This window comes from Motacilla alba, chromosome 2 (assembly GCF_015832195.1).
Source record: "Motacilla alba alba isolate MOTALB_02 chromosome 2, Motacilla_alba_V1.0_pri, whole genome shotgun sequence".
NCBI classification, from domain to species: domain Eukaryota; kingdom Metazoa; phylum Chordata; class Aves; order Passeriformes; family Motacillidae; genus Motacilla; species Motacilla alba.
In genome coordinates this window covers 125,214,984-125,241,637 of record NC_052017.1, presented here as the reverse complement: position 1 = coordinate 125,241,637, position 26,654 = coordinate 125,214,984, and the positions used below count along the sequence as shown (strand labels likewise).

Here is a 26,654-nt window from a genome sequence, read left to right as displayed (position 1 = left end):
TAGACAGGCAAGTGGTGATAATAATGTTTGAAAAACTTCTATTTTCTCCTGCCAATGAGGAGTCATCAACATTAATTCATCTAAGGGTTCTGAGAAAATGTTATCTTTTTCAGTCAGCTGCTCAGTCTGCTGTGACATGTGCTGGGCACAGTGATCATGCTGGTTACTACCTGGCACAATATTTGTCACAGCATCCTGGCTGCTGCAGGACACTGAGCAGTTTGAAGGACAGATTCAGGTTTTTCACATAAACCATAAAGCCATTTACTCACCTTGAGGCTCTAACCCTGCTCCCACTGAATTCAATTGGAGCATTTATTCCCATAGGACAACTACCTACAGTAGCTTTTGCTGTATGTAGTTATATGCTTTTGTTTAGTCTTTTATTTGTTTGGGGTTTTTTGAGACATAGAACAATTTTATATATATTTTTATATGTTTTACAACAAATTGTTTAGACTTATTTGTAATTTGTTTGTGGTTTTTGTACATCCATGTGAGTCCTAGTATTTGATATAAATAAACTTAATCTGTTTTATTTTGGCTTCCTTGGCTTCTGCACATTTCCAAAAGTGTTAGTTCTCCATCTTCATGTAAAATATGATAGACAAAATACTCAGGTTTTGGTTTTGTAACAGTTATTATGGTTCCATCTTGTCTTTTGGTGTATATATATATATATATATATATATATATATATATGCACACACACTTCATGAAGCCATTTCTGGCAAAGGTCTGGTTGAGGGGAAAGACTTTTAAAAGCATGATTTCAACCTTTTGAATTTTTTAATTACCCTACTGAGAGCAGAGAATATGTGACCTCCTTTTTTATGTTTCTTGGTCTGTCCAGACAAGGGACAGCTTTTGTCTTTAAATTCTGCCATTCTCAAGTTTGTTTGGGTTCTTTGGCTAATAGTCAGAGGTTGTAAGCAACATTGGTATGGGGTTCCATTGAACTTGGCTGAAGCATCGTTGTATGTATAAAGAATTTTTATGACCTTAAATTCATAGGTGTCATAGGCTTGTAATTATTTGAGTGCTCTCATTTGCCTCTTGTGCTGTGTGGTATGGTGAAAATGGCTTCAATCAGTTTAGTGGAAAATGCAAAAAAAGAATGTGTTTTATTTGGCCTCAATGAATTTATTACAAATCTTTCAAATATTTTGTTTTTTCACATTTTCACTGACAAAAAAAGGTGTTGTGAAGGAACAACTTTTACATTGTTCTAGATTGATTTACCTGATGGTGGCTCTCTCAGTTTACAGCAGATATGTGACTCAGTAGAAAATTCTGTAGTTGACACATGCGTGTGGGTGTGTGTACATGCATCATTTGCAAAGCAGAACTTTCAGAAAGCAGTGAGACAAAAAGAAAAAAGAGTACATACATTTTCAATATAATATTAATTACATAAGAATGTGTACTTTTTCTGGATTGGTAAAAATATACAGCTGTTATCTTATCAATGACCTTGAAAGTTCTACCTGTTCCTTTTCAGTCAGTCTGATTTGCTGTTACATTTTATAAGTAGCAAGTTAGAACATGTAATTAACTTTCAGACAATACATTGTTTCTTAAGTAATGCTGAAAATCATTGTGGAATATAGATTCCTAATAGTCAAATATTTCTCACAGTGTGCCATAAACATATTTTTTTTTTCCCTTTGAGAACGTTGTCTTTTTATTTCTTGAATCACATTTTTATTTTTTCTTTGTCATTTGGGAGACATTCCAATATATTGAATGGACTTCTGTTTGTTTGAGAAGATGTTTTGTGTCATGTAAACTGTTTTAACTGCCTGGTAGATATTATTGTCATTTATCACTTTTTTTCCCCATGATTTATATTACGTATTTCTCCACATTTCTCAGTAAATCAATCTAGCTGTCCAGAAAATCAATGGATTATGCCTTTTTTTCTTGTTTAAACTATTATTGTAATATTCATCATAATAGCTTTATAAATCTGATGCAAATCCAAACAATGGCCAGCTGTCTCTGGATTGTTTTTGGTGTTTCCTGAAAGTCATGCTGGAATTGACAGAACCAGAACAAGAGATTCTGCTATTGTCAGCTGACTGTGAGTCCAGAGAAAGTCTTATGACCACATGCTGATATGATTCATCCTATAAATCTTCAGTTCTTAGCAAAGACGCCTAACTCAGTAACTCATGCTGGAAGGAGGGATTGAGCCTGGAAAGTGCTTGGAAAACCACGGCCTGGTCCATCCACAGTTCTGTGCTGCCCAGCTGTTTGTGAGCACATGGCAAGCACATCAAGCCTGAGATACAGCTCAGGCAAAAATGGGAAGGAAAGGTTCACAGCTCTCAAAGTCCACCAGGAACTCATTCCTGGCCCTGCTCTCCATTTCTCATGAAAGATGCAGCCCAAGGGGCATAGCCACCATAATCATATTGAACAAATTTCACTGTTTAGGCTTAGCCATTAAAGAGTGTGAACACAAGTTCTTGTTGAGAGGTGAAAGGGAAAAGATGAAAAGCATCTGCTTCCTGTTCCCCTGTGTTATAGGTTGACATTACCATCAAGAAGTTAATGATGCCCTTGGTAGTGATCCTGTGATCTGAACTTCCACTATAAGGCCTTGTTGGAGATTATATATGGCCTATATATCCTCTTTATATTGGGTTCCTTCCAACTCAGCAAACTCTATGATTTTACTTTATATATCTATATTTATAGATTTATAGGTCTATAGATTTATATTTATATATACACCAGCATGAAGACTATTTTACTAACAAAGGAGTAATGTAAAATATATTATTTATAGAAAAAGATAGATTTTGAGCAGTTAAAAGTTTAAAGTCCTAGATTGCTTGTCCTTGAATTAAATATAATTGAGGTCTATTACATGCTGTCCTCGTTTGGCAAATATCTAGACATTTGTTTTGAAAAAAGCATCAATCAAAACTGATGCTGTCCTTTCCATAGTCTAAAGACCAGTTCTGCTGACAACACAGTCATGAAAGCTGCAATTCCTGCTCACTTCTTTCTGAGCCAACAGTATCCAGACTGTAGCAACAGCAGCTGCATATCTTCCCTGGCACAGAATGATTTAGGGTGGAGAGCAGATTCTTTCCCCTTCAAATCACTTCAGAAAATTCTTGGCAGAAAGTCAGCTCATTTGTTTTGTTCGAGTAAGGAGGCCTGATTTATCAGTACAGAAAAAGTATTCATGCACTGTGCTGAATTGCATTAATTAAGTTCCTGTGTTCCAGACCAGTTGACTTTGTTATTCTTCTGCTCCCAACATTTTTTTAAATGCATATATAGAATTTCATGTAATTTTAATGCAAATATAGAAAAATCTACAAATTTGTGGCAATGTTTTCTATTTCTTTCTTCATTTCAGTTTGTGAAGTATTTTGTGATATGGTTTGTGGTATATAAAAGCACTGATCATAGATTAGACTTGGAAATATATTCCTGTTTTGTTTCTTTTTATTTTTTCTGAATTGCTGAATCTACTAAAGATATATGCAATAATATAGAAATAAGACTTGTATTCTTCTCCTATACACTTATTAATTTTTAGTCAATTTTTCTAAATCCATACTAAATTATTTCTAAATTAACCTATGAAAATATTTTTTAACGTAATAATATAAGGTTGTCTGGTATTCACAATAAAGCAAAGTAATAAAATCATCTCAATTCTGCATTAAGTTAGTATAAAACTTTCTGGGATATGACCCTTTATTTGTTATTTGCAGTTCAAAAAGTATGGTTTTATAAAAAACCCACAAAGTATATTACTTTTTATGTATGAATGCATGTGCACATTTACATATTATAGAGAGAGCTGTATTATATGTCAGTTTTTAAGATCATGATGCCTGAATGTTTTCCATAATTCTCGGGTGTTGACATCAGATATAAATTTTTGTCTACTCAGCAGGAAATGGATTGTATTTCTTTATCATATTTACTGGAGGAACAGCCAGCTGAAGAGTGAGATTTGCTGTTGTGCAGCCTGAAACTGGGAAGTCATGTGGAAAATCAAGGTATGACCTGTTTGAAAGATTAAAGGGCAAATTCTTCGAATAGAGTAGGAAGGCAGAATGTCTATAAAGCTTTCGAAATCCTCCCTTTTTCTTCAGCAGAATTAATCTTGTCCTGCTACAATCTGGCTTCAACTGTTCCCTCTATTTTTAGTTACTGATCCTAGCCAGGTCCTCAAATAGCTCAGAGCTGGTGTTGTTTGTGTCTGATGTAAAACTGACACAGACTTGGTTGGCATTTTCATTCATGTTTCATAATTTTCTCTAGTGCATACATAAAGACAATTCTTTGGTGTGCTGGGAAGGGATATTTTTATTGCTGTGGGCTAGATCAGAACCCCATTGTTTGACTCTTAGGGTGCTCCTCATTTGACCATAAAGGAAGAAATAAAAACATTTTAGTGATACTGAAGTTACTTATTTACATTAGTTGCAGAGAGGAGTCACAGTTAAGATCAGGAAGTTTCCCCTTCAGGTTTGTTAAGGGCAATCTCACAGTTTCTCTCTTATTTGTGTATTAAGTCCTTCATACAATCTGTATGCCATGAGAAAGACCCTGTGAGATACAAGTAGTGGTTTAATTGACCCTTTGAGAAAAACATTAATTTAAAAAAAAAACCAAAAAAACAATTAAAGAGCTTTTCAAATGTCATTGATACAAATCTTGGTTCCACAAAAGAGAAAGACTATATATGTAAGACCTTGCAGGAGGTTTTTATTGATCAATTAAATTAAAATAGGCACAGTGGGGAACAAATCTACCAACAAATTTGTGAATAAACCCATTAGTATTTCGTTATGAAGTACTCATATCTCTAATTGCATTACTTTTTTTTACTACAGTGATGTATGTAAGGAGGCTCATTAATACAATTTAGAACATCTGATAAGAGTTAATTTTTGAAATAAGATTTTTCTTCTTTTCTATGAAATGATGCGTCTTTTCAAGCATTATAGATTATGAAATTTAGAAAATTGGAATGTAGTTGTTAATTTTGGTTCTGTGTCTCTGAGAAATGCATTCAGCAATCCATACAATATTCCTGCATTCTTGTTCCTTTAACTTCACATAAGCATAAAATACTCCAAAATGAAACTGGTTGTTGAATGCAAGCACATTCAGCTTTACCTGCAGAAAAGATGAAACAAGTGTTATGATAAAATATCAAGGAAGGTGAATGGGATTTTATATGGTAGCTTTTATGTTCAAGATTTCTTGCAGCTTTGCAGCCATGATTATATTTAGCAATCTCTTGAGTATCAGTGTAATTGAAATGTCATCTGTGGAATAATTTTGGTAATCGACTACAGCAATATTACAGGAAATAAAAGACAGTAGTGAAATACCTTCTCTAGTAGATTACTCAAAAGAAATTTAATTAAGTGGTGTCTATGAGATAGCTTTTGGATAGGCTATCAGGATTGATAGGTCTGTAAAGAGTCTTTAGAAGAATGTTATAGGATTAATTTTACTTAAAAAGGTAAATTCTTCTATCTTGATTCAGCCAAATGTTGACAGCCATAGAAAATCCATGTTCTTGAATAGAAAGCAGTATAATGGAATCAAAAGCCTGGTACCTCATTCTTGTTTTGATTATTATTCCATATGAGTAACATTCATTTTTGTATTTTAAGGTTAGAAGTTTTACCTCATGTTCAAAAAAAGCGTCTTCCAGTGTCTTTTCTCCAGTGCCACTCCCTACACCTTCAAACACAGCCTTGTATTCCTAAAAGCACAGACAACCACTCCATGAAAATAAGGTACTTTTGCATTCTGTGCAGCACAGACACTTTACATTACTTTGTAAATTAATCTTTGTTAAGTAATCTTTCTGTATAGAAGACCTCCTGTATAGATTGTAATTCTACATAAATCAAAAGTTAAAAGCATATAATCAGCAAAACAAAGAAAAATCACTTTTGTTCTTGTATTTCTTATCATCAATTCCAACAATTTAAATTAATTTGCTGAAGGCACTAAAAGAGACTTATTTTGGAATGACATGTGACCTTTCACTCCTTTGGGCAGAGAGCACTGAACTTCTTGTACGAATAGTAATCCATCAGAGCCAGAGCTCTAAATAGAGCCAAAACACTGAACTCTGATCATCATATGGCTGCTCCTTCTATTTCCAGTAGTCAGTTGGATTTGCTTTACCTGCATTAATATTGTATCCAAATCCATTAGTCTGATTTGCCATCCTGGAATATCCTGTGCAGATACATTTGAGTTGATTTTTTAGGTGTAACATTTCTATGTAATTTCCTTGTCTGTGTGTTTGGTTTGTTTTTCCCATAAAGTAGGAGTGTAGTAGAGGTCTACTACAATGGTTCCCAAATTCATCTAAATAACCCACCATCTCATGAACAGTCTTGCTCCACACCTCACTGACACAGTAACTCATTATGAAAATGTTCTCTTTATGCATAGGAGCAGATGCACAGCTCACTTTTGTGTTTTTTGGTTTTTTGGTTTTTTTTTTGTGGAAAAAGCAATAGACCAGACATTTTTAGTGTACCTACTTAGAGGTAGCTTAAATATTATGGTTAGACAGGGTACAGCAGTTAATTCATAGCAAGTGTTGCAGATTACTAATCTTTAATAACAACACTATTTGCATCAATATTAACATTTTCATCTAGTTCTTTGAATCAATTACTGATTTAGAGAAAATGTTTCAGAAGGGAATTTTTATGGTATGCTGGCAATATATCAAGTTTGACTAATCTGTGACATGAATTGTTTGGTCAACTCAGTTTAAAATGCTGTATGGCTATGCTCCAAAATTTTGGAGGCAGAAGCAATGAAGTGAAACTCAATTTGGGGAGAGTTAATGGAGTAGGAAGAGTTTTATTTACTAGATGTGATTTGCTCTTACTTAAACATCCTTGTAAGAGGAATTTTGTATTGCACTAATGTAATAATGCCTTATCTTAATCTTATCTCTTCATATCAAAAGTCTTTGATCCCATACACTTTTTTATGGGAACTTTAGTACCTCTGCTGATTTTTTTTTATCTCTCAAAAATTCTTTTAACTTACATGTATACTCATAACAATTTTGCTGACGTCAGGAGATGCTAATAAACTATTTTTATATTGGCTTTTTTGTTTCAATAAATTGGTATACGTACTGCATAGTATTCTGCAACACACTTCACTTGCTCGTAGTCATCTGCATTGGCCAACAGGTGCAAACCTTCTGGATAAAGTTTTCCACAGGTTGGATACAGCTTCTCTCGGTCATCTTTACTCAGCTCAGTGCCAAATGAATTAATGGTGATGATAAAAGCACGTCTGTCTGCCTCAAACTTAATATGCAAAACAAAGAATAAAGAGGTGTTATTCGACATCTCATTCTAAATTAGGGTGGGCATATCCTGAGGTTTTTTAGTTAGTCGAACTATGGAATTTTTTTTTTTTAAAGTTGAATTGAGAGCATTGGAAACACACCTTATTTTTGAAATTGTAAATTCTTCTTTGAAAATATGCATTAAATTTTGACTATAACATCAAACAAGATTTTGCAACTACAGTTTTTATTCTGTATTATTTTTGTTCTAAAAATATCATTTCTGCTGCTTCCTCATTTCCCTGCTTAGTTACCCAGATGTTGACAGGAAAAAATATCTTCACACTCTCATGTGTAAGATTATGAAATAGTGATCTTATAAATAAAACTAATAGAGGACCAGGAATCAATAGTACTGCCTCAATCAATAGTAACTCAAAGTGCTGTTGATAGTAAAAGTTGAATGAAAATCCTAAAAAAATGTAATTTCTCAATGCACATATTTAAAATGATAGTTTGATAAGGAGGAGGGGGCCATTTACTTCCAAGTTAAAGTTTTAAGTGTTCAAATAACAATTAATTTTTAATACATAGAATCAAAGGCTATATTTCTTCTGTTTTCTTCAGATTTAGATGCCTGTAGTGTCTGTATTTTCACTGCAGCAGCAGACTGAAAGGCAATCCAATGTCTAGCCCTCAGGTTCTTATTTTATACAAGGCAAAATTTCACTTACCATTCTTAGAGTGTGACTTAAAAATGCAGCAGTGAATAAAAACAATCTTTTCTTCTGTCTGGAGATCTAAATTGACTATGGTTTTAATTCTTTCATTTATTCCTTACTTTAATGTTTTAAGAACAGAGCCCTTGCTAATTGCAGGGATTACACAGGGAAAATCTTCCCTAGTGAAGTGTATGTAGTACAGGCTCATTTAAGGAGGCTTACAAAATTTCTTATGCTGTGAATATTTGAGCTAGTTTAAGCAGAGAGGTGCTCTTTTCATTTGAGTAATAAGGCGCATTTGCAACACTAATCTGCCGCTTCAGCAAAAACACGTATTCACATCTACTCTTGTGTATGGGAACACACAATAACAGGAACTCACTACCCGCTGGCGCTGACTTCGAAGTAAGGAAAAGGAGTAAACAGTGAAGAAGTAACGAGAAGAAAATAAGCTTGCTTGAAAAGATTTCTAGCTAATGAATAACAGGGCCAAACTTCATTTCCCTAATTAATAAAAATAAGCCTATTAGGCCTACTGAAACCATTACTGAAACCATTTTAGAAAGACAAATGCTTTCTTTTTTTAACTTAACTTAAGCCATGTAGAATCTAGCTGTTAGATGTGTAATGTGTTTTGTTGATAAAAAACGTGAGAGGCAATTGCAATTCATAGTAGCAGGTATGGGTTCTGCTTCTGGTGGCTTCCAGTTTCAGAAAATTTTCAGGATAACTCCCATCCTTTCAGACCTCTCAATTCATCAGTTATTGGCACATGAGAGTCTCCACAGAGAGTAAGGCCACAAAGCAATTGCTTGGTGACCGTCCATCTGATTGCTGCAGGCAGAGATGGAGTCTGAGGATGACCATTTCCTTGGTGCATGTTTCCATGTGGGAGACTGCTGGTTCAAAATTTAGCATGGGGCCATGCTAACAGACACAGCTCTAGCTGCAGTGCAGTGCAGTCCTGCAGTTTCTTGCCAGAATCAGGGCTAAACATGTGGCGTGTGCTGTCCACGGTGGAAAAGAGATCATCAGTACTCTTAATATGGAAGTTTGGCAGCACAGGTGGTAGTCAAGGAGATGGGGAGCTAAATACCTCAGCCGCATTCTGTAGGGTCAGGTTGGTAGTCTTACATATAAGATTACAAAATAAATAGCAAGTATTCATTTGAATAATTAAACTTGTGGGTTTTTTGTGAATCCAACCATTAGCAGTCTTTCTATGTGTCTCTTCAGGTTAATAAAATATTGTAGAAAATGAGACCTTCTATAGAAAAGTTTATCCCCCTGGCTGATTGACATTAGATAAGGATTTTAAAGAAGCTTATCATAGACTAAATTGTTACCACTGATATAAAGATAGTTTTACCACATGCTTAAGCTAACATTAGTAAGTAATCTGCACTAAGCATGAATTTCTATTTAAAAACAAACTTTCTGAAAAATCTGAATCAACTATGCCAGCCAATCAGCCAGTCTCTTGATTTTTATTTTTAAGAAAAGAAAAGTCAAAATACTTAATTCTATTCAATTTACCTTGATTAGGAGCATTTTGTTTAGAGCATAAATTGAAATGTTGTGACCTGCTTAATTAAACTAGGAAATTGCAATCCCTTTTAGGACATTATTTTGTGAAATGCAATTCAGACACATTCTTCCCTCAGGAATGAGCTCCCAGGGTTATTGTCTCTCTTCTAAATGCAAACTTTCAGTATGATGTCATCAGACCTCAATGAATTTTTTTGGTTTCCAGGGTGTAAAATTTCTTATCCAGAAAAAAGACTCCTGGAAGCAAGTGGGTGGTCTGGCTGTCAGCCTCTGCAAAAAATTGTGATAGACTAAGTGAGAAAAAGAAGAAAAGGGGACCTGAATGCTGAGAATTCAATTTTAGATATTTCTGCATCTTTCATTAAAATAACAGAGACAAAAATATCATTCACTGGATGCATGTATGCTTTGAGGGGAGGACATCAGGAACTCTGTATGCCATGGAAAAAAAATATTAAACTTTGTTGAGTTGAGACAAAAATGTTACACAGAATGTTCTACTTTTTTTTATATCGCACTAATTCCTAAAGTCACTCAACTCTAACCTCAATCACTAATTTTAATAGGAGAGTAAACAAACATAGCAGTGCCATGAAGCTTGAAGATTATTGATTAGTAAATAGACAGTAATGCCAGGCTTTAGCAATCCCAAACTCAATAACCAACATTTTTGGTTTTTCTACATAATGAAGAGAAATGTTAAAGGGCAATGGGTTGAGATTAGTGAATCATTTCTTCTTTTCTGCTCTCTGATACCGAAAAATATTAACTGAGAACTGGCTCCTCCTTAGTAATGGTCTAGCTGCTTCTCTAGTCAAAAGATAAAAGTCATCCTTGAATACACTAATCATTACATCTTAGAAAAAACAGGTATATTTAGAGGAGAAGCAAACATTTCACAGATACCTTTGCACATGGAGAGAAACTGAACAGGAATAACAAAGTGAGACAATTATGAAAACATTGTGGAGTACTTTAATGTATAAAGACCGAATGTTTCTTACCTCAAGAATAGGTCTCATTATTTCTGCTGTAGTACCACCTTGTTTTTCACAAAACTTATAAAATGCCTCGAGGTAAGACTACATGAAAGAAGAAGAGAAATATTTTAAATTCTGCTTAAGACCTGGACCAGAATTACACATAGCCATGAACCTAATTTTTAAATACTTCCATTAACTTTGATAATTCCACCGATGAATTTAAATTTTAAGTATGTGCTTAATTACTTAGTTCAAACAAAAGTTGAAATATTCAAATGCAAATGTCTTGCTTTTACAATTTGAGATCAAATGTTTTCAAAAATTGTATTAAGAAAAATATTATGTTTTACTTGCTCTCTAAAGAAGGAACTTTTTGAGCTCCGTTGAGTTTCCACTGCATAATAAGCAGATGGCTAAAGGAAACTCTTCATTTATAATGTGCGGAGGAGGGGATTTGGGCATATGCCACGGCTGTTGGGCCAGCAGGATGAGGATACACAAACTAATCCCTGCTGCTCTACCCTAAACCCTGGATTAGGACAGAACAGCAGACAAAGCTTCTGTAATACTGGTCTGCAGAGCCCTCTGGTCTGTTAAGGATTCTGGCATCTGCACCCATTTCAAAATACCTGTGCAGGAAAGACATTATACATCTCAGAGATGCTATTCTGCCTGCCTCTCAATCTCCCAAAATACTGTATTAGAGAGCATTTATGTTAAAATGCATTTGCTACAACTTCACACAATCTTGTTAGGAGCTGTCACTAACTATGCAATTAAGTTAATTTTAAGTAGAGACATCTCAAGGGGTATCTACTGCATAGAATTATGCATTAGGTTCTCTATAGTGCTATCTGATAGTAGAGCAGAAGCAATTGATCACATTGACAGCTGAAGTAAAGGAGAAATTATCTATTAATAATTTAATAGTATTTGCAGAATGGTCCCCCTAATACTCAGATGAGCAAGAAGAAAACAAAAATAGATTTGATAAGTGTTAATATATGGACATCCACACAGGATATAAGAATCAAATATGTATGTTACCAAATTGGAAAAAGTGTCTAGTATAGTAGTACCGTGAAATAATTAAAATACATTGAAATTAATAGGCATAATTGATGTTGAATTGAATGAGAGAATTAGTAAACATTTTAAGAATTAAAAATAGGCTTTGAAATTTATAAATATCATTTGTAAGACAAACAAAATTTTCTTTTCTTTTTCTCTAGTGCAGTCAGATCACTGTAAAAATGCTTCCTGCAATCTGGGGAATCCACTGTGAAAGAAAGATGATAAAGATTTTGAAGAGAATGTGCCAGGAAGAACTGCTGATGGATTGGAATATGTATAGCCTTTAAAGTGACCATTGTAAAAGTAGTGACCTGTGTGCTAAGATTTGTAAAGTACTTTTAAAATGCAAGGCTCATGTTAAATGCATATTTTTGCAGCACTGTGCTTTCACAATGCTAAAAATTATTTTTTAAAAGAAGGAAATTATACAAAATCCCTAAGTAAAAATCATGCTAGCTAGACTCAAAACCATTAGATCCTTGCAAATCTCATCTTCCTTATATAAATAAAGATAAATGTTAGCCAAAAGCCTGCCTAGGCTCACTCAGGAGCTAAGAGTTCTCTGGCATTTGGTGGCTGAGTTATTCATAAACAAATCTGGATCTGGATATTAGCCTGACATCTAGAGCATTTTCATTAATGAGATATTAAATTAGAATTTGGATGCAGACCTAAATTTTGAAAAGTCTCCAAACAGTGGAGTAGAAATGAAAGCAGCTGGGTTTCCTTCCTGGACTTGAAATCAACCAGATGACCTTAGACAGCTTGCTTTATCTCACCATACTTCTGTTTCCCCACCCATAAAACTGGGTTAATGATACTGACCTGCTTTGCTGAGACATTTGATAAACCCCAAATATTATCATTTTATTGCAAAGACTTGCCTTGTACAGTTTGTTGCGCATTATTTCAATGTTCATTTCATCCAGGTCGTTTTCAGACAGGCAATCTTGAAAAAAAGCAGCTGAAAGCAGAGTTTATAACATAGCAGTATAAATCTGCATGCTGATAGTATGCATCTCCTGTCTATTGCTCACTAGTGTGTGAACAAGGATCCAAGGGTTCTGTTGTACAAGAAAGGGTGATATAATAGAGACGACAAAAAATCCACTTGGTTTTCCGCTTATCCTCCTATCCCCTCCTTTTTAATGAGAATCTGCAGTGAGGGGAATCAATGAGTGCTGCAGCCAGAGCCCATGTCTCCAGAGAGAACCAAAAGGGAATGCTAATGAAAGCACTAATCTTCTCTAAAGTATATAGTTTGGTTATTATGGAGATTTTCTAGTGAGGGATATGAAAAATAATTTTTGTCTAAAATCATGCAGGTATTCTGCAATTGTTAAGGAGAATCCTGTTTTCCCTTTTCTGCTTTGCGTATGTAGTGTGGGAAAGGCAACAGGTTGCAGCAGATAAAGGGCACATGCTTTGACCTTGACCATCTGTGCTTATGGGTCCTCGGCAGAACTGACTAAAGAGCAAGCTTTGGAGCAGGAGGCAGTGGATGAATTTCACTTATGCAGCTGGACCATTTAAAAATATGATATTCATAACCAACTGTGCCTTTCCCTGTTCCTGAGCTGTCCCAGTGGGGCAGAGCAGTACCATATGAAAATAGTACTGCAGTACCCAAGCAGTGGCAATGGAAGATGGTATTTACAGAGAAGATGTGAGCCTGGCCAGGTTTTGTGGTCTTATCCCTTCCTCCTTTTCCAGCATCCAGATTTTGAATGAAGAATATCAGGAAGTGTAGCCCTGAGAGTTCCCTTCAGTATCTCCTTATAGATCTATTGCCCACAAATTTTTCCCATGACATTAAAGAGTTGATAACAACCTCTTCTTTTACGAACTAGCTTAGCAAAAAAAAAAAAAAAAAAAAAAAAAAAAAAAAAAAAAAATCATCCAGAAATTTTGTACCAGCTGTGTGAAAACAGTGGTTTTGTTTATCTTTTAAAACTAGTTTTCTGCTGGCATTTGGTCTTCTGAAGGATTTGGTAAGCAGCAGCTCATAACTCACTGTGAACAAACCACTGCTCTAAGGAATCTGTAAACTGTGTCCGTGTGTCCGTATCTCTCATCAGCTTTGTCCACTCCAAACTGCAGTCTGGACTTCTTAGTCTATCTACACATGGCAGCGCTGTTCATTTCAGCTGCTCTGCTCTGCCCCTTCTCAGATTTCGCTGTACAGTGTGCCAGTGCCCAGGCACTGATGGGAGTGTGCTGTAGGGTGGCCTCTGTGAGGGAAAGGCAGGACTGTGCTGTGCTGGACACAGGCAGAGCTCCATCTGGGACACACCAAGGGCACAGCCCAGACCCTCAGTCAAGCAGCTGTATCTGAAGGGGGCCTACCTGAAAAACAAACTGGGAGTTTTTACCAGGGCATGTAATGATAGGACAATGGAGAATGGCTTTAAACTGAAAGAGGGTAAGTTTAGATTAGATATTAGGAAGAAATTCTTTACTGTGAGGATGATGAGACAGGAATAGGCTGCCCAGGGAAGTTGTGTATTTCCCATCCCTGGAATTATCCAAGGCCTGGTTGGATGGAGCTCTGAGCAACCTGGTCTAGTGGAAGGTCCTTGCCCATGGCAGGGGTGTTGGAACTAGATGATCTTTTATCTCACTTCCTACCCAAACCATTCTAGGATTCTATGGCTCTAAACTCCTCCTGCACCTTGTGAGTTCCCTGCCTGTCTGGACGGATGCAGTATAACCTGTGGGGATAATGGGGGCAGAGAAGAGGAGCCTGGCATGAAGGAGCAACAAAGGCTGGAGGAAAGGTATTTTCCCCAAGTTTTCCCCTAAATGTTTCATTATTTTCAGTTTGTCTCCTTATATCTGGATCAGTAATCAATTATGTCATGCATATATAAATCAGTAATAAATCAAGTTAATTCCCCACAGATTCAGTCTGGTTTGCCTGCAGCAGTACTTTGTGAGTGATCTCAACCCACAATCTATTTTTTCCTCCTTTTTTCTCCCCCTCATTGTGCTGAGAGTAGGGGGTGAGCACGTGGCTGGGTGGGGATTTTCTTCCATCTGGGGCCAACCTATCACACCTTTTTGAGAAGCAGAACCCAAAACCTCTCACAGTCCTGATGAGCAGGGCACACAATGTTATCATATACATTCAAATACATCCAGTTCTATCTTATTCTCAGTGCCCTTCACAGGCTATTGGGTTTTGTTCGTGTTGGCTGCTGCACCACATTGAGCAGAGTTTCATCTTAATTTCATAATACGACATCTCCAAACTTCACCCTGCTTTGCTCTTAGATTTAGTTTTTCAAAATAGGACTTTTCTTTATATTTGAACCATGCCCAAATCTCATCTGGGTTCTACCACGACATCTAATATTTATTAGTATATTTATTAGTATATTTATTAGTAGCTTCAGCTTGATCATTAGTGAAGACATATTTTTAATATAATGTAGGTGTTGAAATTAAAATACATATGACTTAAATCAGTGACTACTTTGAATAGAAAAGATATACATTGCACTTCTTCAGTAACATGTTTTTTTTCTGAGTCTGCTACCCAAGGTGGATATAGAAGCTATTAATAAATGTTACTAGAATATGTCCTGAACATCACTTCAGATGTTCTTGATCTGCGGTTCAAGATTTTTGTTACCAAAACACAGCATATCCAGTGGGAAACATCCTGTTCAAACGAATACAGGATTAGTAGTTTTGGGGGAAAAAAAAGAAAAAAGAAAGAAAGAATTTAGTGGTTTTACCTAATGGTGTGTCGACCAAAATTGCATTGAAGAGTTCAGTGGGGTTTGAGGCAATGCTGACTGCTTCCATTTGCTCAAAGCTCCCCAATGGATGGCACTTGGGAACAAGTTCAGCTATGGGTCGCTGATGTAATGTGCCAGTTATTAAAAGAATTACATTGTCAATCATATAGCTGTAACTGCATTGGAAAGAAAAAGTAAAAATAAATTATTTTTATAATCAGCTTTCACTTAAAAAATAAAAACTAAAAATTTTTTTAATTAGCCATAATACTATTATTATTAATACTACATATTATCAGAATGCATGTTCATTCTGTATCAATAGCTCATCAAAAATCATCAGAAGTTTTAAAATAGCAAGTAGATAACACAGCCCCAGTTTTAAACCTGATTGATACCTGATTTATATGACTGATTTAGAAAATGGACACTTTTAAAGAAGGTGGTACTGACACATGACTATAATAAACATAACAGCTGAGAGACGTAGATTCACTGTAACAAGTGACAATGAGTGTTATCCAAAGCAAATCACCTGAGCTAGCAACTTTCAAGTTTAGGACTTTTTTATTTCATATATACCATCTGGACAAAGAAGTACATGGGAATCTCGGCACGAAAACTGCAGAGTTCATGCAGATGGTCCAATCTTAGGTTTTCTTCTGACTCAGCTCTAAACATCCTCCCATGAGGGAGCTAAGAACAGGCTCTTACAGATTTCTTCTCAATTACTTAAAATTTTCTTTTGAGTAGAAGTTTTCTATCAGCTTCATACTAGTTTCAGTGTCAAAGGGGCTGATGACAGTCTTGTCAGTGACTGGGAAATGGGAACACTATTCCCTTGAATGCAAGTCTTGAGTTTGCATTGGTGACTAAGAATACAGCTAGAAACATACAGAGATTTATATGTTCTCACCCAAAATGTGTAAAGAGGGCTTCAGGATCTGGTGGAATGTAGTTCAATGATTAGTGTGAAATATCTTTAACCAGTGAATCCATTATTTTAAAAATCAACAGTGAGCAAAGGCTGTGCATACACATCTATACATTTATGTCAATGAGTGTGAGAAAAGAACTGCCAAAACTTTCATGCTTTCATTTTCATTTCCCTGAAACAAAATGTAAACATTGCACGCCCACAGAAATCCCAGGACAGCCTTTAAGATCCTTTTAATATATCAACCTAAAAGTGGTCAGCTACACATGACCAGAAAAAAAAATAATTTTACTGTTATAATAAAAATGCTCCTTGAATGTTAGTTGAACAGTTAATTGTTATTGTTAAAATATATTAAAAGTATAAGATCAAGGGTAGCAAATAGTTAGGTAAAATATCATGCTGGTATTTTGCTAGCCCATGCTGTTATACTGTTATAAAGCAGATCCCCATTCTTAAAGTTGTTTAAGACATTCATTTGCAAGTTTCATCTATTTATGATGGTATCGAGATCAGAGCTTTCTCTTCATCCAGCATCAAACAGCAGTTGAACTTTCAAATAGCGCTGCTTGGATCTAAGTACCTTGCAATATACCCTATAAAGTCATCCTCGTTTTTATTTATTTGGTTCAAACATTATAAAAATTATGACAGGTGTAGGATGTGTTGTCTTTCCCCCTTTAAAAAAGATCTACTATTTGCCATAGGCCTAGGAATTAAATCACTTCTCTGTACATCATGAAATTTTTAATCTTGCATGAATCATGCAAGATTCCCCTCCCAAATGTAGTTTTTCAACTTGTCTGACTTAAACAGTGTTTGAAAATTTTAACAATTTTTTAATTAATTAATCTCTACCACTTCTTCTGCCGCTGTTCACATAAAGAAAACTGCTTCTGTTCTTTAAAATAATTAGCTGCAAAGACAACAGCTCTTCATATACACATACAGTTCCAGAATTTATATTAGCAAGTAAAGCATGCACATGTAGCAGTATCAAAGTAATTTTGCTGGGTTTAAAACTTAATGGAAATTCCAAGATGTTGCATTTACACTATTTTAACTGCTTTTTCTGTGTGGTAAGATATGTGGTAAGCTATTTTACTACTGTGTGGTAAGCTATGTGGTAATATTACTTACGTGACAAAATTCAGAAAACTGGCAAGTGGTTCAAAAGCATGGTTTCTAAAGTAATGAAATTCTGTGAGTAGTTTTGTTTTCAGTTTTTCATCGATAGTGGAAACAGTGAGAGGACCAGTTTCATTAGCCAAGAAGTTGCCATAGTCTGTAGTCTGTAGATGTAACTTCAGATCTGGAATTAAATTCAGGAAAGACCATGAGAAAATTGTCATATTGTCTGCAACCAGATTTTTTTTAAAAGTTAATTTCTAATACATTTTTATATTAAGCAACTGATCATACTCTATTGAAAAGTTTTTTGCATGGCTATAATATAGTGTAAATGCAAAATTGATGCAAATTTGTACTGCCTTCTACCAGTGAGACTTTCTGCATACTGTAGGAAAGAAGAAATAATTTATACCTTTGTCAGAAGTTTCACCATCAGCTTTTATTTTCAGACATACCAGACAGACTGTTACTCACTAGTGTCTCTAGTCCCTCCCTCATCAGGTTTGTTTGACTGATTTGCACCATTATACTGCTTTGTCTGCTGCACTCTCACAGACTGTTTTGCATTAATAGGAATAATCATTTAACTTTGGTAAGATCTTAAATATTTCCATGAAACATCTAAATCTCAAGTAAGATTATAATCTTCTGTTATCAGGCTGCCTGAAGAAGAGAACAAAACACGTCTTGTCTGGCACACATTCTGGACTCCAAATGGATTCTGCAGTGGAGCACTTGAAAGGGGAGAGTTTACACTCTCTTAGCATTTCTGGTTTGGCTTTCTCTGATTTATGGCTGCTGCTAGCAAATCCTAAGAAGCTGTTCCAGAAACTTGGGTCATTGTGACATTTTCTGTTTGAGCTCTCAACCCTGGTGACTGGGGAAAATGAGTTGTTTTGACCACAAAGTTAAAAGAAACTTTCATGATATCCTAGAATTAATATGACAAATTTTCTCTGCTAGCCATTTTTTACCATGAGGCATAAGCAAGCATTTGGATAATTTCTTGCTGTTCAAAGCAGTTTAATGCTTTCTTTTAGAAAAGGCCCCACTGCAATCCATAATTGTGTTAAAATGCTAGATTAAAACTATTTAAAATTATAGATTGGGGTTCTGTTATATGATTTGGGCATTTATAATAATTAGATTTCTATGTGAAATCTGAACTGATAATTAGGGGAAGGGACAGCAACACTCCCACAGATGGAAATAAGGTTGTACCTGTCAGGAAGTTAATTTGCAGTTAGCAAGGTAAGTATTTATCAGTACAGTAGCTATTTTTGCCTATTTCCCTATGTGTATACTTCCTTAGCATGCAGTAAGGCTGCCTACACTGAGACTTAAAGCAAAAGAGCTAGTACAGTGTGAAGCAGACTCCTACATTTAGCACTGTGGCGTACTGAGATAAACTTCATAGAGTCTTCTATGCAAGTTGGCTGCCTTTCAAGGTTGCTCAGAGTCCTGTCCAGTCTGGCCATTAATGTTTCCAACCTTTCTAGGCAACCTCTTCCAGTGTTTAACCTCTCATTTTAAAATATTTCTTCCATATATTTTGTCTGAATCTATTCTTTTTTAGTTTGAAACCATTGCCCCCTGTCCTATTGCTACAGGCCCTATTAAAAAACTTCTTGTCTCTGTCTTTCCTGTAACTCCCCTCAGGTACTGAAAGTTGGCAATAAAGTCTTCCTAGAACCTTCTCCAGGATCAACAGTCCCAAATATCTCAGTTTTAACTTGTAGAAGAAATGTTCCAGCTCTCTGATCGTCACTGTGGCCCTACTCTGGACTCAGTCCAAGAGGCCCATGTCCTTCCTGAGCTGGGGAGCCTGGAGCTGGACACAGTACTCCAGGGTTGGGTCTCACAAGGGCACAGAGAGGGGGAGAAACATTTCCCTACCTTGCTTTAGAGGCAGCCCAGGATACACTTGGTTTTCTGGGCTGTGAGCACACATTTTCAGCTCATGTCTGACGTTTTGTCCAAGAGTAGTAGACATCCAAGTCCCTTTCCACAGGTCTGCTCTCAATTCCCCCAGCTGGGTCAACTGCGCCACTCAGTTTGGTGTCACGTGCACCACTCAGTTTGGTGTCACATGCACCACTCAGTTTGGTGCCACCTGCAAACTTGTTGGCAGTGTACTCAATCCCAGTGTCTGTGTCACTGATTGTCATGGTTTGATGCTGGTGCTGTTTGACCACAACTTCCTGAAAAATTCACTTCCTTATCAAACCAGGACACTGATGAAGATGTCAAACAGTACTGGTCCCAAAAAGGACCCTTCAGGGACACTGCTCAGCACTGAGCTCCGTCTGGACTTTGAAGCATTGCCCACTACTCTCTGGATGCAACCACTCAGCCAGTTCCTTATCCACCAAATATAGTCTATTCATCAAATCCATATCAAATCACATAACACACTTAGAAAAAGTCATCGTTTCAGTACTGACTTCCATGTAGGAAGAGGAGAAATAGAATCCAAATATGAAAAAAGAAACACAATTGAAGAAAGAGAGAAAGGTAAGCAAGACTAAGAGAAAAATAAAAATGTAGTTATACCCAGAAATTAGTCTATGTAGGACCAAGTTTTTAAAAGCTCATTAATATTTTGATTTTACACCTACATTTCCTGTGAAAACTGTTCATTCCTACTTTTCTCTTTTTTTGTTGCAAAGAGTACAAAAATACTTGACATATGCTGAGATTAGATAATACTACTTTATTAGATGTAGAGCTTAGTTCAAACTTTTCTCAATTCCTGTTCAGATGAACCACAGATATCTACTTTTAGCCACACTGTGTAAATACCTTTCAAACACAGTTCTTTCCAGGGGTTAACTACATAAAGCAGACTGTAAAACCCAAATGTCAGCCCCAAGTATTGACCATTCTAAAGTGTGATTAACATCATCATAAGATGAACAGAAACAAAAACTGGCTGATCGGGAGTAGTTTCACAAGATTTTGTTACCATTCTTAGTTCTCTGATTTGAGTGGCTTCATAAATCATGCCTCAATATAAGGCACGAACAATATTAGCCATAATTCATTAAATAGCCTCACCCATCTCCCAAAAGCTATGGAGGAAATGTTATACCCAAGAATTTTGGGTTAAAAACCCTGTCAGTTACACAGCCTGCTTTATAGATGTATTTATTTAACTGAATAAATAAATGCCAACATGCATATTATATGTAAGAAAAAATATTCAACTATATCTCATGGTCTTGGCTAAAATAATCATCCACAAGCTCCATATACTATATACCAATACCATATAATATCAACCAGGAATTTCATAATCAGAGTTCACATCAAGACAGCGTTCAGTGCAGCTCAGAGACTGAACTGGTGGATCTAAATTATAGTCCTTTCTTTGCTGCTGGCATAAATAAGTCCTGGGAACTGTCGCTGTCAGACACTTGCACTAGTGATGTGACTTGGTGACTCAGCAGGAGTAGATGGCTGAGCATTACAGGGGCCTCAGACATTCCTGTTACCAAAACCTTTTATTGATGATAGCTGCTCCTTTTCTCAGGGTCTCTTGGAGACCTACACAAGACTCTGGCCTTTGTCCTAAAGATCCCTAGGGAAGAAAATTCCTGTATTTCAGCTGTCATCCATTCATTTTGATTGTCATCCATCTGCGTTGTCTATTTCCTCATTAAATTACAGGCAGGAAAACAACTTATAGGAAAAGTATGACCTTAAATAATTATGTGAGTATACTCACAACTGAACAGCAAACACAATTAACTAAAGTATGACTAAAAGGAATTAATGCACCGAGGGAGACTAGTTTAAGATGATTACAGTTAAGACAGGAATGATCTTCATCAAAAAGAAAGAGTATTGTGAGAACTTTAACAAAGTGTTAACCTGGTCTCTTGGCATCAAGTTCATGGTAATTTTTCTGACCCCTCACTTTGATAGCAATAATCAACTAGCTGCAATTTTCTTTCAGTTAACACTGTTATTTCAGCCACCATGTGCTGGCAGGCCCTGGCTCTGGTAAGTTAAGTAAACTTGTTTCAGTGATTCTGTTGGGAACAGAGTTGAGATGCTTGTCCTTCTGTGACCTAGCCTCCTTTCTACACAGCAGAAGTCTTTCTATCACAGAAAAAGCAAGATAAGAACAAAACACTCATTTAAACACCTCCACACTCCCACATCCCCATATTCTACTTCAAAACTGTCAGCAAAGTTGCTCTGGGAACTTCATTCCCTTGAAACAGACAATGCCATAGGACCAAACCAGAGGCATGCAGCCCGTTAGGTAGCTCCACGGAAATCATAGTAGTTCAACCAAGATGAAGAGGATGTCTAAATGGAGCTGAAAGCCTCTCCTCCTGTCTGTATGGCCCTGACCTGAGAGGACGCAGTGGTATCATTAGTTTGTTAGTGGTCTTCTTTTTTAATTGCCATTAATTTTACACTTGCTCTGTGATTACCAAGCAGATGTAAAGCACTAACCTACAGTTTTTCTTGTGGTTCTTCAGTAGTGATGTTATGGTTTCCTCTCTAAAGATACCAAAACCGCTTTGAAATTAAAAGATCTTTTTGCTTCTGTTTATGGGTTACTTGGAGTGATTCTGATTTTTGTTTCCTGCTTGTTTGTTTTAGCATATTTATAGTGTTTTTAGCTTAGGCCATTTTTTGTGGTGTGGTGCTAAGCCACAGAATACAGAATAGGGTAAATTTATTACCTTTTAATATGAAGACATGATGACACTATTGAGCAAACATCGCATTATTACAGCACAGATCTCCTTGCTGAATATAGAAATTTACTTTAGGTAGGGATCTGTGGGTTTGGTGCACTATATACTCACGGTGGAAGTGCAGTATTACAGCATCCTACATGTGCAGAGAAATAAATATGTTTAGCATCATGTAGAAATCCATTATTTTTATATTTCTCATATTTTCATTATAAATAATACATTTGGTAGGTAAATGTTAGCTGTCTTTAATAAGTAGAAAAAAGTTACAGTGGTGAAAGAGATGTAGCTGAATAGAGAAAAAGGGGAAGTGAGAGTGGGTAGTAGAGATGTGCTTGTAGGAGGAATGATGAAGGCTGCTGCTTCTATTGATGAAATAATTTGCATTCTAAAATTGAATGAACACTAGAAAAATTAGGTTTCAAAAATAAAACTAATTGTTCTTCCTATTATAAATTTTAATTAAGAGTGATTTTTTTATCTCTCTCTTGTTACCTGCCCATCTGCTTCATGCTCTTAAAAATATTGAATGTTTATATATCTTGGAAATATTTGAAAACTACCTCATGGTGGTAAATAACTTCCTTATAGCATGACTTAAAATTTAGGGGTTCTTTAGCTATGCTAAACTTAACATGAGCAAGTCTTATTTTGTGAAGGGTACAAATAATCCCTTTTGCTAGTGTGTTTTTGACTTCATATATTTTCTTCTTATTCAGAAGAAACCAGGATTTTTTTCCTTCATGAAGCTTTGGATAACATAATTTATTGAGCTCATCTGCAGGGAGAAGTGAAGTGACAACAGAGTTTAGTTTAGAGAGTTTAGAGATTCTACCAATCTGTTCTTTGTGTCTTTTATAGATGTTTGAAGCTGTTACCTTTTCCCAAAATCTGTATCCTTATGCAGCAGAACTTTTTCACTTAAACAATTAAGTGCAACATCAAGGGTTTCTGTTGAGTCTATAAGTTGCATAAATCACAAATGCTGGAACAAAGAGGGGTGAAGAAACAGTTGATTTTCTCCAGTTGACATAAGGAATAGATTTCAGTTCTCAGAGTGATTGTATACATCTGTTCTGTGTGTCTGAACTGCCACTGTATTTAATGGAGAGCTGGTACAGCTCTCCAGGTTATCAGCAGAAGTAGACACATGCACTTGGTCTGTTCAATAGTGTCTAGATTCCATTGACTGTACTGATAAACTCTTCTTTAACTATAAAAGGAACTTAATTCTGCAGACAGGTAAATATCTATGTGCATTTCTTTAAATGTAGTTGTTTTAATTTGAGAGATGAATGGCAAGCAATCTTCCCAGATTTATGTTATTAGTTATATTAATAGTTTAGACAGCCTCAAAACTCTGTTGGATATGGGAATCATCATTCTTCCCTTTTTCTTACTCCAAACCCATTACTGCATGTACAAATCAGCCAAAGCTTAAAATAGAGTGAGCTTACTCATTCTCCTTCTTCCTTTTCCAAACTGATCTAATAGACTGTAAGTTATAGAAATTGAGTGTACAATCATAACTCTCATTTTGCAGTTAGGAAAATGAACTTTATGTTTCTTTAGAAAGGTGATTTCTTTCTGTTGCATTTGCATTTTTTCCTGCCCAATGTCTAAAGGTATGTCATATGATTCTTTGGTACAAGTCTGTCTTCATCAGGCTGTGACCAGTCTTGGCCACAGAAAGCTGTTTTGGAAACTACTGTGTGTTCTCTTTACTACTGTGGCAAAGTCACCTTGAAAAGAGCTTTTCTTTTCTTTTTCTTTTTTTTTTTTCTTTCCTATTTCTCCAAGTTTTATTTTGGTGGAGTCTAGTTTTCTTAGTTTTCTGTTCCTGGTAAGCAGAGTCTTCACCACTACCCTAAAATTCAGGAAGTAACAAATTACTAAAATCATGTATTTTATAGAGAAACTCAGAGCCAAATAGCAAGCTTTTAACAAGATTTTGGAACCTGTTTCATACAGCTGAAATGGTATGAAAGTTCCAAACTTTAACTGTTCTATAGCATGGCTAAAATCTGTGAGAAGGTTGCCAGTCTCCATAAAAAAAAATCTGTGGATGAGATTTCTAAACCTTATCAGTAAACGAGAAAGCCCCATTGTCTGCATTGCTTAGCAAATTACCGCCTGCACACAAATCACAGTCTGTGGAAAGCTATTAACTTAAATATGAGAACAGTTCTTCAAAGGACATCAGGGTTATCTCTGGGTTTAAGACAAACTCTCAGTAGTTCAGTCTTTTACCTTCCCTTCTTCAAACACCAAAGCAACAGTGTTTCTTCCTGAATAAAATAAACCAGCAGACTTACCTTCTAGCGTCTCACACTGTGCTAAATTGACATAGTCCGCACTTGTCAAGATCCCAGCTTTGAACCCTCGGACCAGACCCTCCAAGTAGCCATGGTCCACATTGAAGTAAAACTCTGAGTATCCTGGCATGGAGCAAAAAGATATTTAATCTCTCTTCTGGGTACTTGATGGCACTGAATATCTGCCACCAACTGTTTTTCCCCTCTTTGGAAGGAGTGACAAATAGTCACGGAATTCCTGCCAGCCTATGATTGTGTTTTACCAACTGGTTTCTTCCTGTTTCTTGCTCCTACTGCAGTTCCAGTACAGTTGATGCTTACACAATGGCCAGCCAGTAAATCCAACTCTCTCCTGTCAAAGCCAGAATATGAACCTGTCGTTGTTGCAAGAGAAGCCAAAAAGGAAGTACAGGCTTTAACCCCTGCTTGCAATGATGCTCTGCACTGCTTGGAGAATGAGAAAGCACATTACAAAGCTTGAATAAAACTGTATTATAAACAGGAAGTTATCAGAGAATGCCTAGAGAGGAAATATTTCTGCAGTAAAATAGTCAGTGGCAGAACACACTGCCACTGCTATTTAAGGAGCTTAGATGATTTGGTAGTGTCCCTGTATTGCTTTCTTTTTTTAACATTTTTGCTTGCTGGTAATTTTCTGCTGCTCATCTCTATCACCAAATATGTATACGAATTATAAGGGCCTTCTAATAATTAGTGTGAACATTAGATGATGTGCAAAGGTGAAAGGTTTTTGAAGGATTTGACTTTCATTGTCCTTGAAAATCAGTATCCAGAACTTGCCTCAAAATCATGGTTTGTCCCAGTGTGCCACCCACACCTAAAAGCACACCCTCATTTTTCAGAGCTGTGAACATGTTTGGTGTATGGTGTTGGCTGAAGGCATGCACCATGGCTAGTCTATTGACCCTTGTGCTGAAATGTGGCTGCAGCAAGAGTTATGAGTTGGCTGGTGGGACAAGGCTGTGACTATGACACCTTCTCCCCTGTCCTGGGATAGGAGAAACTGATGAGTCCTTGATACTCACCAGATGATTCCTGTCTGTACCATGATGCTCCTGGCACAGCATAGCTTGGAAGGCTACACAATGAGGCACAAGATGCCTGCATATTTGCTGCCAAAACCACCCCCCTACCTCCTCTAAGAACGTCACTAGCTGGCTGGTTTCCTGGGTGGCTGGCCAGCAGCCTCCAATGGGCAACAAGTGGCCACGAGCCACCAGGCAGTGATGCTGAGCCAGGGGAGAAATAAACTGCACCTTGAGGGTCAAATTAAAATTGTCTCAGGCTGGATATTATCTCACCTGTAACCCATGGCAGGGGAAATAGTGACAGCATTTAGAGGTTTTGAAAAATCACATGCTCAGACATGCAAACTTGTATTTAGTTGGAAATTCAATGGGGCCAAGAGTGTTGGAGTTTGCTCCTCATACCCTGGGTTCAGTTTAAAGTCAGTCAGTTCTTGGCATTGCAGAGTTAACCCAATCAAAGAAGAATGAGGCAGATTAGGCCTATTAGACAATAGAAACAAAACATTTCCCTCCCCCACACCAACAATTTGGTTTTGTCTCCCAAGTCTGTGTACCAGCAGTGCTCAGAACCTCCTAATACAATAAATTTTGAGAAGAATTTTGTCAGTGATGTTTCGAAAGTCAGAGAGACTTTTCAGGATACATGACTGCCATCAGTGCTTCCGTACTGACATGTGTAAATAACCACATTTTTACTTAAACCTGCTCTTTTGTTGTTGTCATTTGCTTTGCTCCAGTGTGTTTTGCTCAACAGTCTCTGTTTTTCACCTTTTCAAAGAAAAGAAATGGGGAGAGCTGATAGTGGTTACTGTGTACACTGAGAGCAGCGTGTAGGTTTAACCTAGGGATCTCCAAAGCGTGTGAAGCATAAACAAGTCAGGTCTCACAGCAGCTGAGTTCAGGCTCCCCCAGCTGCAATCACAGCGTCTCACAATGTGGCACACGTCCAGCTGGGGGCAGTCCAAGGTTGTGCTCCCGATGAGCTTCCAGAGCTTCAGACAGCAGAGCCAGGGCAGAAGTGGCTTCGCAATAAATCCTAAATTTAGTAAGGTCATGTTAATACTGCCTGGCAGGTGTAAATACCACCACTAGTGAACCTCCAGTGGGAAAGTACTACCA

General features: G+C 36.6%; 1 protein-coding gene and 1 long non-coding RNA gene across 4 annotated transcripts; one reads left to right on the top strand and one right to left on the bottom strand.

The window, feature by feature from the left end:
• Positions 1-4,719: 4,719 nt before the first annotated feature.
• On the bottom strand, positions 4,720-24,685 carry ATP6V0D2 (ATPase H+ transporting V0 subunit d2). Of its 3 annotated transcripts, XM_038129143.1 has the most exons (8): positions 24,487-24,685; positions 17,466-17,637; positions 15,386-15,564; positions 12,530-12,609; positions 10,593-10,670; positions 7,161-7,337; positions 5,675-5,752; positions 4,720-5,154 (listed from the first exon to the last, which is right to left on the bottom strand). In XM_038129143.1, exons 1-8 carry the CDS (start codon positions 24,614-24,616, stop codon positions 4,993-4,995), a joined length of 1,056 nt encoding a protein of 351 aa, XP_037985071.1. In that variant the 5' UTR covers positions 24,617-24,685; the 3' UTR covers positions 4,720-4,992. The 3 variants fall into 3 exon arrangements, with proteins under 3 accessions (XP_037985071.1, XP_037985072.1, XP_037985073.1); XM_038129144.1 differs by lacking the exon at positions 5,675-5,752 and having other exon boundaries at positions 24,487-24,616; XM_038129145.1 differs by lacking the exons at positions 4,720-5,154; positions 5,675-5,752 and adding an exon at positions 5,802-6,237 and having other exon boundaries at positions 24,487-24,616.
• Positions 13,526-20,661, top strand: LOC119697830. Its single transcript, XR_005255955.1, has 3 exons — positions 13,526-14,067; positions 14,288-14,422; positions 18,115-20,661. It is a non-coding gene; the product is annotated as an uncharacterized LOC119697830 (long non-coding RNA).
• Positions 24,686-26,654: the final 1,969 nt, after the last annotated feature.